The sequence below is a fragment of the Nestor notabilis genome, unplaced genomic scaffold, assembly GCF_000696875.1.
Source record: "Nestor notabilis isolate BGI_N333 unplaced genomic scaffold, ASM69687v1 scaffold14619, whole genome shotgun sequence".
Lineage (NCBI taxonomy): Eukaryota > Metazoa > Chordata > Aves > Psittaciformes > Psittacidae > Nestor > Nestor notabilis.
In genome coordinates, this window is record NW_009942526.1 from 38,537 (window position 1) to 55,696 (window position 17,160).

A 17,160-nucleotide genomic window follows, 5' to 3' on the forward strand; every position below is an offset into this window, starting at 1 on the left:
CAAGTGCTTTGGAGATGAAGAAGGATGCACTACAGACCAGCTCTGCAGTTAAGCCACTTTAAAGGAGGTTTCAAGAATGATTCTCCAGGACCTCACACTTCAGGAATGATTCAAAGGCCCTGAGTTCTCAGCTGACAAGGGAGTAGGATGTGATTTATGTATGTGGGAGATAAAGAGAGGGCATACCAAATGTTGAAATACATAGCACTCTGCAGAGACCCCCCAAACAGCTCTGGAACTACCACAAATCCCTAGAGTTCAATAGGAACCAAGTGAACTAGAGGCAAAATACTGCCCATGACTTCACAGCATCCATGCAACCTCCACAGTGTAATTAGGGAAACAGGATAGTTCATAGATGCCTTTAATGCCAAGGCTACACAGAATTCTTATGCCAACTGAAACAAGTACCTACCTTGGCTTTGTGGAACATACGGAGCCAGAAGCTTTGCTCTCTTCTTCTCATACCCCTTTTGTGTGATGTCCCCTAAAACCAAGGAAAGAAAACTCATTTAGCCACGTCTTCATTTTCCAGGTTGAGGTCTGTCTGCTTTTCTTTGCCTAAATACAGCAATGCATATGCTAAGAAAACCTGAAACCAAATAAATGCGAGTACATTATGATTTCAAAGCCTCCGTGCTCCAGAATGCTGTACTTTCCCTTGGGATCAGGGATACACACTATTTAAATGCAACAATTTGAATCAGAACAGCTATCTAAATGGAATATCAAAGCAACGAAATCCTAAAAAGGGAAGCTGAAAGTGCATGAAAATATTCTGTAACCACAAAGCCAACTTATGCTAACAAAATGGAGTCATTCCCAAACAAGAAAGCGAAGGGGAAGTGCAAATCCAGAGCCTCGTCTTAAACTAATCAAACTGAGACCAGCTTTTAGCAAATCAAGTGAGCCCACTGCCTGTTTAGGGCACGTCTGAAAACCAAGGCAAGGATGAACAGAGTCAACTTCTAGACTACTGCACACCAGCACAACCAGTGACCCAGAACATCACACTTTGAATCCTGTTTGATATTCAGTGAATATTAAAGAGGGCTGTAGTTTTATTCATCTGGTAGGAGCTGTAATTCCACTGTTTGCCTGCTGGTAGAAGCATGCAACAGACACATGCTCCATAGAAGCAAAAACTCCAGAAGAAGAAAATAAGTATTAGTAAACTTTTCCCTTTCTTACAGACCTAATCTGTCTGATCCTGGAGATGGACCATCTGCCTGTTGCCTTTTCTCACAGCACATCAGAACTACAAGAAAGACTGAAACCTGCAGGGATTAAAATAAAAAGCCCTGCAGCATTTCAAGCCTTTTTGCAGCCTGACCTGCACTTGTAACCTCTTATCTCTCGGGGCCAAAAGATTGGAAGCGACCAAATACACATATCATACAGGAATTATCTGGTATGATTTCTCAAGCTAAAATTAAGCCAACATCTGTATTACAACAAGAAACTACTGATCACAAACAGCATGTTTGCTTTGCTACAAGCCTGATTATTGCAAGGCAAAGGAGTATTAGACACTGAGCAGCAGAGCCCACTGTATCTGCTGCTGCCTTAAAGCATCCTTCTGCCAGACACATCCAGCCTGATCTGGAGGGCCACATCAGGAAAGGTGATTAAAGGGTTTAGGCTCTAAGCCTCTGAACAAACCCAGTGTGTCTGCTAAAACATTCCAGCTAACTGGCCCTTTTGGTTATAAAGGTGCTTTTGCAGTACTGAGATGCTTGGAAAGGGAATGGAATTCAGCCCTTCATGCTGGACAGTCACTTGTGAGTGTCGCTTAACTGCCAACTAAGAGTTTGAAAGCTGAAATGGACGGGTACCTGCGCTGCTCAGTGGAGGGAGGGCATCTGCACCCAACATTTTATCTCACTCCTTTAACACTACGTTTGAGTCAGGCCCCAACAAGTCCAAAAAAATCCAGCAGCTGAAAATGAGAATGCCCATGAAGCACTGAAACGCCAACCAGAGCGTTAATTTAATGCTTGATTGCAATCCATCGCTCAGTTATATTCATCCAGCTCAGGAGAAAGGTATGCTGCCAGTGGGGCAAAAAGTACACCTTCAACACAAGAGCGACACAAAGACTCCCTGGCACAAGGATAACATTTTTAGCTACCAAATCCACCCGCTTTTCTTGAGATTTGCCTCTCCATCTTCAGAGGCAGTTTTAATTCCCCACGTTTGGTCCTCTGGGTGGCAGACAGGGCGACTGCCACTTCAGGGACACCCAAGCTGTGCAGGCACTGGGAGGGATGTGACCTTGTGAGGCAACCCACAGGTTTGTTTGCAGCTTGTTATTTGGTGATTAATTGCTCCACAACATTTAATGGGACTCTTGACATTGGTGGTTACACACTACATGTAAGAAAACATTTGCCACAAAGTTTTGGAATTACTAAGGAATACCAGGACATGACAAACAAATACCAGTGTTTTCATTGTAAGCACTATAGCATCATATTGGGAATATTGGGAACATACTAGGAAGCAAAGAATTCTCTCTAATCATTTGTTCCACACTAATATCCTACTAATCCAAACCCATCCTCAAAGGAGTGCAGGCATTCTGGTTCACAGGTTGGCATTTGGGAATGTAAAGGTGAGGTGAGAGACTACCGAGAACCAAAAAGGTAACACAGGAGGCTCTCACTAAAAAAGCTTGTGTGTAGATATGGGCCTCAGGTCTCTCAAATGAGGATCTGGTTACTAGAACCACAAGAGTTACACCCAGAAGGACATCTCCAGTCTCGGAAGTGAGTGCCCCTTTAATACGCTGCATGAGTGGAATGAATTTCTTATGTAAAGCCTTTTCTTTCTGGTCATACATAGGCCAAATTTGGTATCAATTCCACTGACATACAAAGCAAAGAATCACTAAGGGAGAGATTTTCTCTCTCCCTATCCCTTCTCTGCTTATCTCCAGGAAATGGAAATGCCTAGATCCGAGCATAAATGTGGACTTCCTCACCAAGCACCATAAATTACAGCGACAGGAAGAGCACCAAGACAATAGGACTGGCAATCTCAAGAACCATTCACTCCTACTACATAAACGTGGTAAATCCTCAACCCCGCTTCCATAAATTAATGCTTTGTGATATTTGGTGTGCTAAATTCTTCCAGGTACCTGAAACAGCCACCCAAGAACCACGACTCCTCTCCGCACAGGTACAAGGCGCGGTGTTACAACGAAAGTATTAGCAAAGCAAATGAGAGCTGACACTAGAGCTTTAAAAGGGTGCTTTTGTTTGTTCATTCCTAGGAAAGAAATGATAAACACAAACACTGCTGAGACGTTTCTCTGGCCCTTTGCCAGCTACAACTGTTTCTGTTCCCTTGTAGTCTATCTCCATACCCTAAGCTAGTCACGGTTGTGCCTCCCCATGCAGAGCAGCCCCGCTAAGGAAGTGGGATTCACCTCAGAAGCAAGCAAAGCTTCAGCTTCATTTCAGTCAAGACCCTTCTGCCACGATGATTTTTCCTCCTATCTCCAAATGTGCTGTCAGGGATCCCCAGGGGTTGTACTTTTAAAGCACACATGAGTGAGCCGAGCTGCAGCAGAGGAACAGCCTCTCCTTTCCTCCAGCTCTGCTGCAGTGACAGCGACCATCAGCTCAGGTGCAGACACATCTTCAACTTCCACAGACAACCAGTGCATCGGTTCTACACGTACCATCTGCCTCGCTCTGTTACCTACTCATAGGTACCATAGTTCTTCCATCCCACATGCAAAGCTCCACTGCCAAAAGAGGTTAACTCACCCCAGCACATGAGAAACGTTCTCCTGCAGAACCACCAGCTGGTTTCCTGCTCATTGCAGAGCACAGGATGGACCAGGTCCACAGAACATGCTCTGGCACCAGCACTACATTGCTTCAGTAGTTGCTCACCTCAGGGTCTATCACCATACCATTCCCCTCCCCTTTTAACCCTCTCCCCCCTATTTCATCTTTTCTCTCAACAGTTTGAAAAGAAGAATTTCAAGACATCCTGCTTCTCAAGGCTTGCAAATAGACAAGTGTGGATCCAGGGTAGGAAATGACTCTAGATGGATGGTTTGCAGAAACAAGGCTATTTCAACTGGGGAGCAATTCTTCCTCCCTTGGAAAGCCCTCACAACAACCCTGACTGCGGACACCTCTGATGAAATCCAGGAGGATTGTGAGTGAACATGTGTACATTTGAGAAACAGAATTCCCTAGGAAAAAAATGCAAAAGGTGGATTTTGAGATTCCTTTTTCACAGGATTCTACTAATTCCTGGAGAGGAAATGAGAGTTGATCCTCACTACGCAAATCCCATCTGGATGTTCTGACCATGGGGAGTGCAAGAGGAAAGATGAACTCGGTGGTGACAAGAAACAGAGGGGAATGGGCTCACCCTGGGCAGAAGGAAGCCTGGGGAGCTACAGCTATCAGCCTGGATGTCCCACCTATAGGCAAATCAGGCCAGAGAGGAGCTGAAAGCTCAGGATCTCACTGCCCTGTGACGCCAGGCTGCTTTTCAGCAATTAGAGTTGATGATCTCTTCTAACCAGTGGTGCTCAATCAGTGCAAGGTGGTAACACCAGCTAATCCTGCTACGCTCAGACAATACTCCTCTTTCAACATCCTCGCTCCCCTTCCCCCCCTGGAATGAGAACACTGAATCATTTACTGTCTAACAAAACCATAATTACTACAGTGGAGAAATTAAGGAAAATGATCACGTAGTGCACAGCATCTCGCCAACAAAGCCTCCAAACACCTCCCTGCATCAAGCAAAAGAGTCAAATTTGAAAGCAGTTTGTATTGCATTTGGTAAAAAAATGGATGCTTAAAAGAAGAAACAAAAAGCTGATGGTTCTAGAAGTTTATGCTGACAGACAATGGTGGAAATGGTTCTGGGACATCCATTAGCCCCCCAAAACAGGTAACTTCTCTATTTAACAGCAGTAAGATTATAACAAAGAGAAGGAAATAAACTCTATTATCACCACTGCATCTGCTTTTCAAGTCTCACCCCTATAAACGATCATAATGACTTGGCCTTTCTTGCCCACCTCAAGGCACATGACAGGCAACATCTCCCTGTACTTTTATCACCCCAAACTTCTCCTGAAAGAATACAACACAAACCCTGGTTTTGCAGGGGCTGGGTTTGGATTTCCTGTCCTTGACCAGAAGCGGACACCAAGCTGTCGATAATGAAACCCACAAGTGTAACTGGAAGTCCCCAAAGTTCTTTCCTTGCGTGCCACTTCCAGATAAGGTCTTTGAGTGCGACTGAAGTGTTAGGTGGCATGTTTGAGAAGTCTGAGATGGGGAAGGAATGCACTTCAACGCTTAGGACTGTCTCAGTTATGGCCTGAGCAGAAAATAGGTATCAAACCAATCAGCGCAGCACATAGTTAAGAAACGCTGTTGCCACTAATTTATGTATTTGCAGCTATATACCACCTTTCTTCCATTTCTTGGAGGGTTGGCACCTTCCAGGCATCCTGCACTCCCCCCGATGCTTTTACTAAGGCTTCAAGCTTCAGCAACCCCAAAAGACAACACTGAAATCTTTTAGCAAAGGCTGTGTGCTCAAACTGACTCTACCCGTGAAATGGTCTTGCACTCCTAACGCTCTTTGGCTATAACTTCAGCACAAAAACTATGTTTGAAACAAGTTTAGACAATTGCCTCTTTCTGTCTGAGGCCAAATGATGATGCAGCTTCAAAGATTCCCTCCTCCTTCCTTCTGGTGAAGCTGTCTATCAGGTTTCCTCCTTGAAGACAATACCAAAGTCTGCAACATAATGTTTTCCAGAAACAAGGCACTGATTTCTTGGAAGAAATAAAGCCTTCCTCACTCTGTATGTCACCAAAGCACCCCAAGAAAAACAGAACAGGTTTGCACTTTGCAGTTTCCCTTTAACAGCACCATTCTGTTCTCATTAAGAACATGAATAGGCTACTGACAAATACCCAGCAAGTCTTACAAAGCTGTGTTTGTTAAGCACAAGCATTATACTGTTACAGTTTCAGTCCTAAAAGTTGCACAGACAGATCAGCTCCAGATTAATTTATATACACACAACAAGCCTACTTGGCTCCAGCACCGTGCGGACTCTGTTCCACACTTTCAAATTCTAAAGGCTTATAAATGCTGCTTTACCAACTTAAAACTATTGTAATCTCAACATTTATTATTTCAGAAGAATGCAAGTCAAGGTTAGGTTTTGGTCTGTGTCATTTAAGGTCACCTCAGCACAAGTCACTTCCTGTGTGCCTTAAGCCTTGTGAAATATTACGTTGTTTCACCTTTAAACAACCAATCCAGCTACTGAAACTAGACTGAAGAATCTCTTTCCCGTACAATAGTGCTTCAGAGCTGCAGATGATCCACTGTCCTCCAGCCACCCGTCTGGGCCCGTGTATTACAAGTTAATAACCTTAGATGCCAACTGGGTGAGCTAAGGACAGAGATCAGTCGTCTTTGTGTGCATGGGCAGGGGGTGAGCAATGACAAGGAGATGTCACCAGCTCAACTGCAGCTAAAGACCCTCCCTTCCCCACGAGAAAAAGGGACACACATGGTAATTTATCATTACCACTTCTGCTGAAAACAGAATCCAGGGTCAGCAAAAGGAGCCCTCAAAGGCAAGGCTGGGACGCTGAAAAATGCTTGGAAGCTCAGCACTGCAAATAAAAGAGCCTCTTGTACACATACAACACTTCTGTTGGTTCTTCTCTTTATAGCAGACCTAAGAACATGCTCACACGTCACTGCACGTGGTTCACACACCATCAACGTGACCCTGGTATCCTCAGCATTAGCTTCTTCAAAGCACTTCCCCAGCTGAGCTGCTCAGATGATCACAGAGCCAAACTTCAAGCCATACCTCTAGTTCATTTGCATGGAAGAGCTGAAAGGCCAGAAGCACTTTGCCTTTCAGATCCTCACCTGTGCTAACAGGATGCTGACACACTCATGCATCAGCAACTCAAATCATGCTATCAGCGTAACATCCACCTTTACAACAGGTAGAATGTCCAAAGCCCCTTAAAACCTTTAAATACATCACTCACTTCTGTTAACCCTACTAAATACAGGCTCTGCTTGCTGCTTCTAACAAATACCTGCAAAATACAATCACTGAACACCAACTTTATACAAGATATTATATTGCTAAGTGCAGGCATATAAATTTTACATGTTGTCCAGAAAACCAGCACATGCACATAAATAGCTTAATCCCATATAAAAATAATAAATCTTGCATGAATCCCCATTAGGGGGGGAAATCTTTTAAATAGCTACAACTTGTCGTAGGGAAAAAAAAAATGCCTTTTCCATTCTGAATGCTCCAAAGGGCACAAACCCAAAGTTTTGTCATAAATAGGATTTTACAAGATCTCTGCAAGAGAAGTATTTTCATCTCTTTTTAATAAGTGGTCAATGAGCAGAATGTGAATGTAGATGTAGGAGCACTTATCAGTGTTTATCATACTCGTCCTGCATCAGAACAATGCACTGAAATGGGGGGTAACAGAAAGTGTCACATATACAAAATACTAGACTGGAAACAGAAGTTTCCCAAGAAGTGACTGGAGTTTGTGCAAGGGAAGCAGCCCCGTGACTCAGCACTTACTCAGTAGGTAGGTACATCACTGCCTCCCTAAGGGAGAAACTGCATTGAGAACTGTGAGTGCTGATAACCTTCCATCCAGCCCAGCTCCAGGACACTACACACAGGGTGCACTTTCTCCACGAGGCAGACTAGCACGGACAGATGATGTTCCAAATCGAGGCTGGTTTTAGTGCAGGAATCAAAACAACACCAGAGCCATGCAGGCACCCAGAGAACCCTGTATCTTGCTGCGAACTGCTTCAGCCCACAGCCACAATTCGAAAGGCAAATGGTGTTTTCCCTTGGGTTTACCACAACCTGCAGTAAACAGCCCTCAGTGATGATGTGGGGCTTGATTCATGTCAGATGTATGACACTTCTACCCCACCTGCAGCCACTGGTGACACCACAGATCCCAGTATTCAGTGAAGGCAGAGGCCCTGCTTCCATTCTGCACCTCGGCTGCTCCCTCTCAGCTTTCTCACAGGAACTCCCCAGTGTATTTCTGCAGCCTTTTGTTCAGCAGCTCACCTGGCCACACAAACCCATCACAGCATTACCACAGTGGGGTAAGATTAAAATAGAAGTTACTACAGGTTTAATCCTGCGCACAGTTCTTATCACCTACCCCTTCTTAGCCCTCGGATGCCAAAACTTAATAGTTCTCTTGAAGCAGGCTTTGATTTTTCTAACCTAAGCCAACTACTCCTTGCTGGTAACTCCTCCAAACCTGACACCGTAGCAATACGTTTGGCAAACCATCCAGAAGAGCAGTTTGCATGTGCAGCCCATTTCAGTCCAGCTGTACCTGAAGTTATTCTTTGTAATTAAATCCTGGATTCTTGAATAAGATGCAAGAATGGGAGAAGAAAGAGTTAAGAGCAATTATTCCCTTATCTATTGATGAAGCACACTGCTCATACAAAAGATTCAGGCATGGAAACGCAACTCTGACCTTCCCTTAAACACAGTGTTAACAGAGCACTAACCTAGTTGGCACCTTGTACTGCACGGTAGCACAATAATTATGTCTTTCCAGATGGGAAAATGCTATTCCAAATCATAGTGGGATGAGCACAATGATTATGCATGATGAAACAAAGGAAGAGATCTCGCTGAAAGCGTTAGCACTTAAAAGATTGCTCCCCGAACAAAAGTAAGAAAGAAAGAAAATCAACTGCAAGAATGACTTTTTCCAAACTGAAGAGGTGAGACATCGATCGTGACATGTTTTCCCACATGCCTCCTACCCCGGTTTGCCCTAAGAGGTAGCACCAAGTGTGTGTTCATAAGGGTGTCACTCCCATTGCAGAGCAAAAACGGAACAGAAAGTGATGCCTGCTCCAGAGAGCAAAATACCCTGTTTTTCCCGAAGCACTGGAATCTGAGACAGAATCCACAGTCATTTGACAGCAGTACCGAGTGCTTCCTCTAGGACAGTTACTATTAAACAGTATTAGTCACCGTAACAGGATTCCATTACTCAAATTAAAGCAATACAATCATTAATCTTTTACCTAGCCTCAAATTAGCGTGCAACACTTGTCATTTCACCAGCAGGAACTCCCACCAAACTCCAGAAGTACCTGACAAAGAGAGAGCAGGCAGACATGAGCAGCTACTAAACTCTTCTTGGCTTTGCTATCCATTTGTTTTAAGCTTGGCTAGTGGGAACCAAAACACTTTGTTAAATAACCTTAAACCTGCAGCCCTCCACCCCAAACACACAGTTCTACCACCCCAGAACTGTGTTCGGGTCAAAGGGATGCTGCCCCATGGAGCAATCCTTGCTGTGTACAGGCTCAGGACCCAGCTCAGGCTCTCCTATGCAGAGACCAGGCCATCTTTTCTGGACTGAAGAGTACAACACATTCAAGCTGGTTACAAGCTTGGCAAAGCAGGTTTAAATAGAAGGAGCAGAAGAAAAATGCACTGTGCAGCACGGCACAAGGAGCAGATTTCAGGCTCTGAGCTCAGTACAGGCTGTGTTAAGCTTTCAGTTATGTTTACATCAGCAACCATGGCTTCTTGAGGAATTCCAGTGCTAAGGAAACCACGTTGGCATGTCACCAGCAAGCCTAAGAAACCCCACTATTGTGTCAGCTGCAATGCTCTTGACAAGCAAGATCATGCGAGGAACGACTTCTGTGCAGGGCTCTTTCAGCGTGCGAAAGGAGAGGCAGCGTCTGCTTCAGAAGCACTTTGTTCCAAGGCTGGACAGCAGGATGTGGCAAGATCCTGATGTGAAAGCCTTTAAGCTGTGTGGCAGATCAAAATAATGGGCAAAATGTACTATTAGCAGCAAACAGGAGAACCTCGCAGCACCGCTCAGCAATCCAGCTGCGTGCTCTGAATCCACCACAGCTCCCGAACGCAGCTCCTCAAGGGAGAACAAGCACCTCTCCCAGCACATCAATGCGTCCCCATTCTGCCCACTAATAGCTCTTTAAAGAGAATGACACCCAGCTTTTGGTACAAAGTGGGCCTTGCACTCCCTGCCCTTCAGCAGAACCCCCATGCTATCATCTGAAAGAGAAGGAATGGTCAATCCCTGTTTGCTGGCCTTGTTATGCAGGATATTGCAATACCAGACAGACCTTTCTGTCCTTCCAAAACACATGGATTCTTTTTGCCTTGTATCAGGACCAATATCCTCTCAACGTTGACACCAGTGGACCTTGTAAACAAACAGGCTCAAGAGAAAGAAAGATCCTATTCAACAAGCTATCTCCAAACCCACAATTACTACTTGCAGTGAATTTTCCTACTGTGGCCTCTCCAAGGGTGCAGCATCCCCCTTTCCAATTCAAATAAACTGAGTTCTCAAATGTCTTACTTGTGGAGGGAAGGAAGTGTGGAGAAATCGGGATTATTTAAGAGCACACAGTCAGCAACTTGACAAAAAGAATGCAAACAAAAGAGCTTGCAAAAAAGGTATTGCAATTACAGATGTGACTTAGTTTGAAAATGTCAGTCTTCGACAGCAAATTGATACAGGAATTCTTTCCAATATGCTTCCAAAGTACCATGTGTTTGTTACAGACCTTGTAAAAAGCTGCTCTTGAGATCATGTTTTCTCTTCAAGCATTCACATAAGCAAACTCGACGTGAGAAAACTTCTCTCTTGTTAATTCCCCATTAGTACAGAATAAAGCAGAAGGGAACAGCAGAGACATCACAACAGATGACTCCAAACCACCTCGCTGGGAAGTCTCTGAGTGGGGAATTGAGGCTCTCAGTAACCCCAAAACAGGATGACACAAAGCTTTGGACAATCACTACTCTGTCTGCACAATACTACAATCTCTGCAGTGGTTTAGAGGGGCTGAGGAAACATCTCATCTGAATTCCTCCCTAGTCCTGGTCTATCTAGGCCTGTAAAGCTGCCTTAGGATTCCAAATTGCTGCCAGCACTCTGCTCCTCTCACTCCCAAACGCTCATCTCACGGCAGCAGACTCCTCTCACCAGGGCAATGGCCACTTCTGGCATGGGCTGATCTACACACAAAAGTAACTCCCTTCTGGAAAATCAAAGCTACCACCAGGAGACAGATTAAACCCCAATAATCTCACTGACAGAAGCCTCGGGAAGAACAAATTGGACAGCTTCCAGCAGCACTGTCTCCACTGTAGAGGACTGCGAAGTAGGGACTGGCCCTAGCACAATACATGTGACACTTGTAATATCAATGAGTCAGGCCTCTAACTACACACAGGGGCTGAACAGCAATGAAAGAGGAAATGTGTTTTACAGCTGGCACCTGGAACATGGGCACAGCAAGCAAATACTGCTCCACTGGCTAAGCAAACACCTCGATGCCACCACTGCCCACAAAGTTCCATGTGATTCTGACACTTCTGCACTCTGTTCCCAGGCAGGCTTGAGACATTTGATACAGTGGAAATAAACTTACTGTGCTTTATTTATAATAAAAAGGGAAGAAAAATAAACATGTTCCTCTTTCAGCAGGTGAATTCAGTGCTAAAGTATCGGGAGACAGATCTAGTTGTAGTTCCTTCAAACAACAGGTAACTGACCTAGCAAACAGTAGGCAAGTGGACAGAAACACTAACTGAGGCCAGAATGCCAAATGCTCTTCCCCTCTGTTATTTCTGTCTTGAATCACCAACACCAGATTTCAGGAGGCTCAAAGTGGGACTTGGTCTCGGCTCACGGGGCTGCCAGCTGAACAGCATCAGTTCCAGCACAGGCCTGATCCTAAAGCATAACGCAGAACAACTATGAGCTTGTGTACTGAAGGCAGCTGAGAGAGTAAAAAACACCAAACAACCTCTAAACTGGTTCCAAATGTTCTTCAGGCCAAAGGATCTCAAACACTGAAAGGCAACATACCTGCCCCAGATCTGCCCTTGCGTCTTGCGCGCTGCACTTGAGCGAGAGAAGAAACTTGATGTCTAGTAACAGGTAAAACTTCATGGTGTATTGGCACTACCAAGCTGCAATCTCTCAAAGATCAATAAGAATGGGTCCAAAATGAGGAAGTATCATTTATATAAACTTCTAAACACATAACAGCAGTGTATCAACACATTTCAGCTCTAACCAAGTGAAACTTGAACACTTCCTTGTCCCCAAAACACCTATGTTGGCTTTGTGAAAGCAACACGGGGCTGGAGCTGAGAACAGTGGTTTCTGTCATGGCACAAACACTTTGAGCTTCACTAGTCCAGCATCAGAGCCTTGTTAGGGATGAAACAGAGAGAGAAAAAGCAGTGGTGGAGGTACTCTGCTCACAGCACAGCTGAGTGCATCCATGTCCTTCGCTGTAGAGTGATAATACAGACTGGTCTTTATAGGCAAGAAGCAGCATTCCTTGGATGTGAAACAGTTTTGCTTGGCTGCACTCTAGCTGGGAAAAAAGGAGAAACTGCTGGATGTATTTTATGGTTAAGTTGATGGTAAAGTTACTTACTGAACAGCATGAGCTCCTTAGAAGTATTTCAGTCATAAATCAAAATAAACAAAACCACTTTCCACATGTTAAGTTAATCAGAATGCTCTCTCAAGTTGTCCTCACATACACTACCAGAGGGAAGAAAGCCTGACAAATCTGCTAAAAGCTTGAAGAAGCCTAAATTAAGTATTAATATTCTCAAACTGATGAAGCCAGCACAAGTCTCTTTTGCCACTCCAGTTCTGCACAGCCCAGAGCAAGAGATGAAAGATTCCTTGCAAACACTGATGTTGAGATGGAAACTGATGTTGAGATGGAATTATGAATAAAGCAGAAAAATCCCAAGGTTGGGGACTGCAAGCTGTCTGAAAAAGCAACAAACAGCAAAACGCATTCCCAGTAATAAGAGTTAATTGTTATAATGTCAGCTAATGAAAAGCAGACGCAAAAGGTTATCACCACTGCACTGGCATGACGACGAAAAGCTTGCGCTGAAGATGAAGTTGGAATCACTCCCTCCAAAGTCCCACTTTTGATGCATGGGCATGTTCAGAAGGCTCAGCTTCAAGTGAGGTCCCTGGAGAGACAAGACAGGATTTCCCCCAAGGAGGAGCACATCCATAGTGCTGCCTTCCAGTAGTTTAGGGATGGTTGGTTTGGTTCTTTGTTGAGATGCTCCCTCATCTTTCAGTCGCTTAACAGAGAGCTCTCCCCATTGCCTCCAATATAAGGAGGTTTGGTTGGTCAGGTCTTAATAGCAACCTGGAATGACTTGCCAGAAGCTCCAAAAAATCTTTTAATTGACCAATGACAGCCATTAATTTTAATGAGAGTGAGATCATATTTTCATTTTTCATTCTGCAGTGCAGTTAAAGCAAAGGCGACTGTGCAGCTTCACTCAGCAACAGCCAATCTCCCTCCAAGGTGTCAGCAGAATTACTTTAAATAACAAACTAAGCTTTATTGCTTTATTTCTCATTAATGCTTAATTCTAACAGTATTAGCCTGTTTTTATTACTATGTAAAAAAAACATGTAAACCCTCTAACTTACTCACTGGAAAGAAGCCTGAAGTGCTGATTTCTCTCTGGGCATAGAGCAAAATTTAAGATTATACAACACTAAAACATCCAGAAGGACAAAAGTTAACACCAGCATCACCTGAAGAAGCAAGCTCAGAATGGCAGAGGGTGTTAGGCTAGACTTTAGAGTCATTTGAGGGGACACAGAGGTCTCTGATTCCACATCACGCCTGTTGTAATAAAACATGATGAAGCCACACGATTGCAGGTGCAAGGGCAACTGCAGATGTTCGCTTCAGCCCCACACCATGACCTTGGCAAAGTTATCCCATGTCTGTGGCCTAATTCCACCTCTGTTTTGGCTGGAAAGGGAGGCAGGCACTTCCCAGCTCTCTCCCTTTAGCTCAGGAACCGCAAGAGACCCATCTCTTCTGAAACCTGGAAATCCTACAGAATACTGTTGTCTGCCCCTCCAAGGAGCATCCTAATTGTAAGTCTTGCTCCTCTGTCTTACAATCCACTCCAGTATCTGTGCTCTCTACTGTCCGGCTCCAGCACGATTCATTACCCCTCTCCAGTCTATTCTGCATCATTCTAAGTCCTAGCTTACATCCTCCTTGGCCACAGAGTCTCAGGTTGACAGGAGATTCTCCACCATAGCACTTGCACGGCTCACCACTGAAGAGGTGAGAACTTCACGTTCTGCTAGGAACGAAAGAGATGACAAGATAAAAAGTAGTCGTATATGAACCATCTGTTACTATGCCTAATGGAGCCATAATCACTAGGTATCAACTATTTCAAAGAACACTATAATATTTATAAAACCAGTGTGTCAATGTAATTATTAACAGGGAGATGCTTGTATCTTTTTGATAAAATACTATATTCGCAGCACGCTTTGCTTTCAACTACAACTGTAATGGCCTTTTTATAGCCATCTGAAGTGCCACAGACAGGGCTACACAATTTAAGGGGATGGAGTGGAGCAGGACCTGTTGACAGCAATAATTTCAGACAATCTATTCTGCCAAGAAAGAGAAACTAAAGGGTTCTAGTCCAAATAGAAAGCTTGCAATTAGCAAAAGCTGTGGAAAAGGAGGAGTGTAGACATCAGGCACTGGTTTGGACTGCTGCCCTCCGATTTGTTCAGGAAGACTTGTATGCTGACTCCATATGGTTCCTATAAGCAGAATTTGTGCCATGCAATGTAACAGTCTCTTAAGAGAAATGATGATGTTTGGGAAATACAGCAACCACTTCTCTTCATTACCCCTTGCACAATAGGATCATTTCAGTCTTCTGAAGCATGATACCTGTATCAAATTTGCTGTGCACAGACTGGATTGAATACTTAAAAGCTCTAAAAGAGGGGTTTTGCCCAACCTAGTCCAGAAATGCAGCCTGCCAAAGTCAAGCACTCAGCCACCCAGACAGTACTATGTCTGTAGCTTATGAGCTATAAATCACTCCAAAATCTTTTCATGCAGACAGAAGGGAACTGGCAGAGCAGCTCAGATCTGACAGTGCCCATTTCTAATTTGCTTCATTGCACTGGTTGAAAACTGACAATTATTTTGCTGTTTGAGTCTCCTTTTTATTTCAGCACACAGCAAGCTGAGGAGGAGGAATTTCTCCTATGGAGAAACCAGTCATCCCAGAGGCAGACACCTTTCCCAGAGGTAAGGCAGCAGAGCCTGACCACTAGAGACATCTGCTTCCTTGTGATCAGCATGAAGTCACATACGGGCTCGGCGCAGTTCAATAAGAGACCGGTTTTGCCAGTGTTCTTGCACAGAAGATACTTTCCTCATGGTTTCCTTTCAACAGATGGGTTAAGTGCTATAGCGACAGACCCAAGGAATGAAACCCCTGTGAATTCAGCACAAGATCTCAGCATTCAAACACAACAACCAGGACCTAAAGAGCTAATGTAGACTGACATGCAAAAGTGTGCAATCATTTCCATGCGGCTGCCTTCATCTTCTTTACATATGAGGCCAAGAAAGCCCCTGAGGCTGTACTAGTGCCTAAATGGGTGCAGGTTTCCTTTAGTCTCTAACAAAGGCTTTAAGCAATTGGCAAGCTGCCTCAGCCTAGCTGCCTTCTTCCTTTTCACATGTGCCTCCATCCCCAGATAACGCGGCGCAGCTTTGAACGTGCACCCTGCACAATCAGAGCTGAAGGATAGCACAGGAAACCCAAGTCAGCTTTTCCCCTCCGTGAGGTAACTCCCTGGAACAACCAGCAGAGCCTTTTTCATTGACGTATCTAACAGTATGTAACACTTAACCAGCAGACAATCTGTTCAAAGCTCAAACATTAACTGGTTTAGTGAGTTAAGAGGAGAGATGCTGTCTGCAATTGCTTGGGGCAGAATGTGCTGAAGGGGCAGAGATCTACCTTTCAACTAGGAATCTAGGAAACGGCTTCAAACAATCCATTTAAAAGGTAGAAACCATCCAACAACTGCCAGCTTGCTCCAAAGTGACAAGAACTCTTGGAGACCTTTTGTCACATCTTGCCCACAGAAAATTTAAGCTACTCTTGATATAGAACGACAGAAGAGAATCAGCTCTTCCATCTTCCACATCTCTCTGCTTTGCTAGTTCCTTTCATTCTTCCTTTCTTGGACTGTTTGCAGGGTATCCTCTCCTGATGCCAAGTACTCCCCAGCAATACTGTTCATTTTATTAAGCCTGTCAGCTCCTCGATCCAGACCCCAAGAGCAGCTGAACCAGCACAGCCCAGAGGTGGCCCCTTTGCATGGCAAAGCAACAGAAATTAGCAAACATGCTCTAGGCTGTACTGTTGCCAGATCTTCCCTAAGCTGAAGCCAAATTCAGTTCTACCAGAAGACTATTTACTCCTTCCCCAGTTCTCAATGCCAAGACTTTCCTTTCATTCTTCTGTCCAGATAGTTCTGTCTCTGCTGGAAGAGGAGTGAGCCCGCAGTGCTGTACAACACCTCTGTGTCTTTCACACCATTCTACTGTTCACAGGAAGGTGTTCTGTGATTTCAAACAAAAGAACATAAATAGTAATCATTTTCATAAGAGAAGGGGCCAAGTTATGGCATCCTGTGTGACACGGAGAACTCTGCCACCATCACTTACCTTACCTCACATCCCCCCTCTCTCCTGTTGCTTTGCTGAATCCACTTAAACCTTTAGAATGTGAAAAAATGGAAGTGTCACCTTTGCTACAGGCTCCACGTAGATGAACCTCCATAAATCAGCCCCTGAAGAGCTGCCAGTGCAGGAACCTTTATTTCTATTTGGCTTTCTCCATCAGGTTCAACACACGAAATTGCCTTCACATCGCAGGGAACTGAAGGGGTTGAACGTCAGGAGCTGCCACACTGCAACACTTTTAAAGCAAGAGGGATTACTGCAGGTAAGCTGGTAGGACAAATCTCTACAACTCTTTTAAGGCAGAGGATCACATTTCATAGGCCACATACGAAGTCCAAAGGAGAGCAGTCAGTACCAAAGAACAGTGCAAAGCAAATGGGAAGTGTTCAGAGGAGAACCAAAAAACAAACCCTAACCTCTGTTAAAAAGCGCTTGGAATTAGCGACAGCCACACTCAACAGAGGAGACTTCAGTCCC

General features: G+C 44.4%; 2 protein-coding genes across 2 annotated transcripts in view; both read right to left on the minus strand.

Moving 5' to 3' along the window:
- Positions 1-482, minus strand: part of DIP2B (DIP2 disco-interacting protein 2 homolog B (Drosophila)) — a 34,540-nt gene extending 34,058 nt beyond the window's left edge. The window contains exon 1 of the mRNA XM_010021451.1: positions 416-482. The gene's annotated coding sequence lies outside the window, so the exon portion shown is untranslated. The remainder of the gene's footprint in view (positions 1-415) is intronic.
- The window catches only part of LOC104411109 (disco-interacting protein 2 homolog A-like), a gene marked incomplete at both ends in the record, with an annotated part of 6,359 nt that extends 5,872 nt beyond the window's left edge, over positions 1-487 (minus strand). The window contains 2 exons of the mRNA XM_010021452.1: positions 311-321; positions 412-487. Coding sequence (XP_010019754.1) covers positions 311-321; positions 412-487 — 87 coding nt within the window. The remainder of the gene's footprint in view (positions 1-310; positions 322-411) is intronic.
- Between the last annotated feature and the right edge of the window lie 16,673 nt (positions 488-17,160).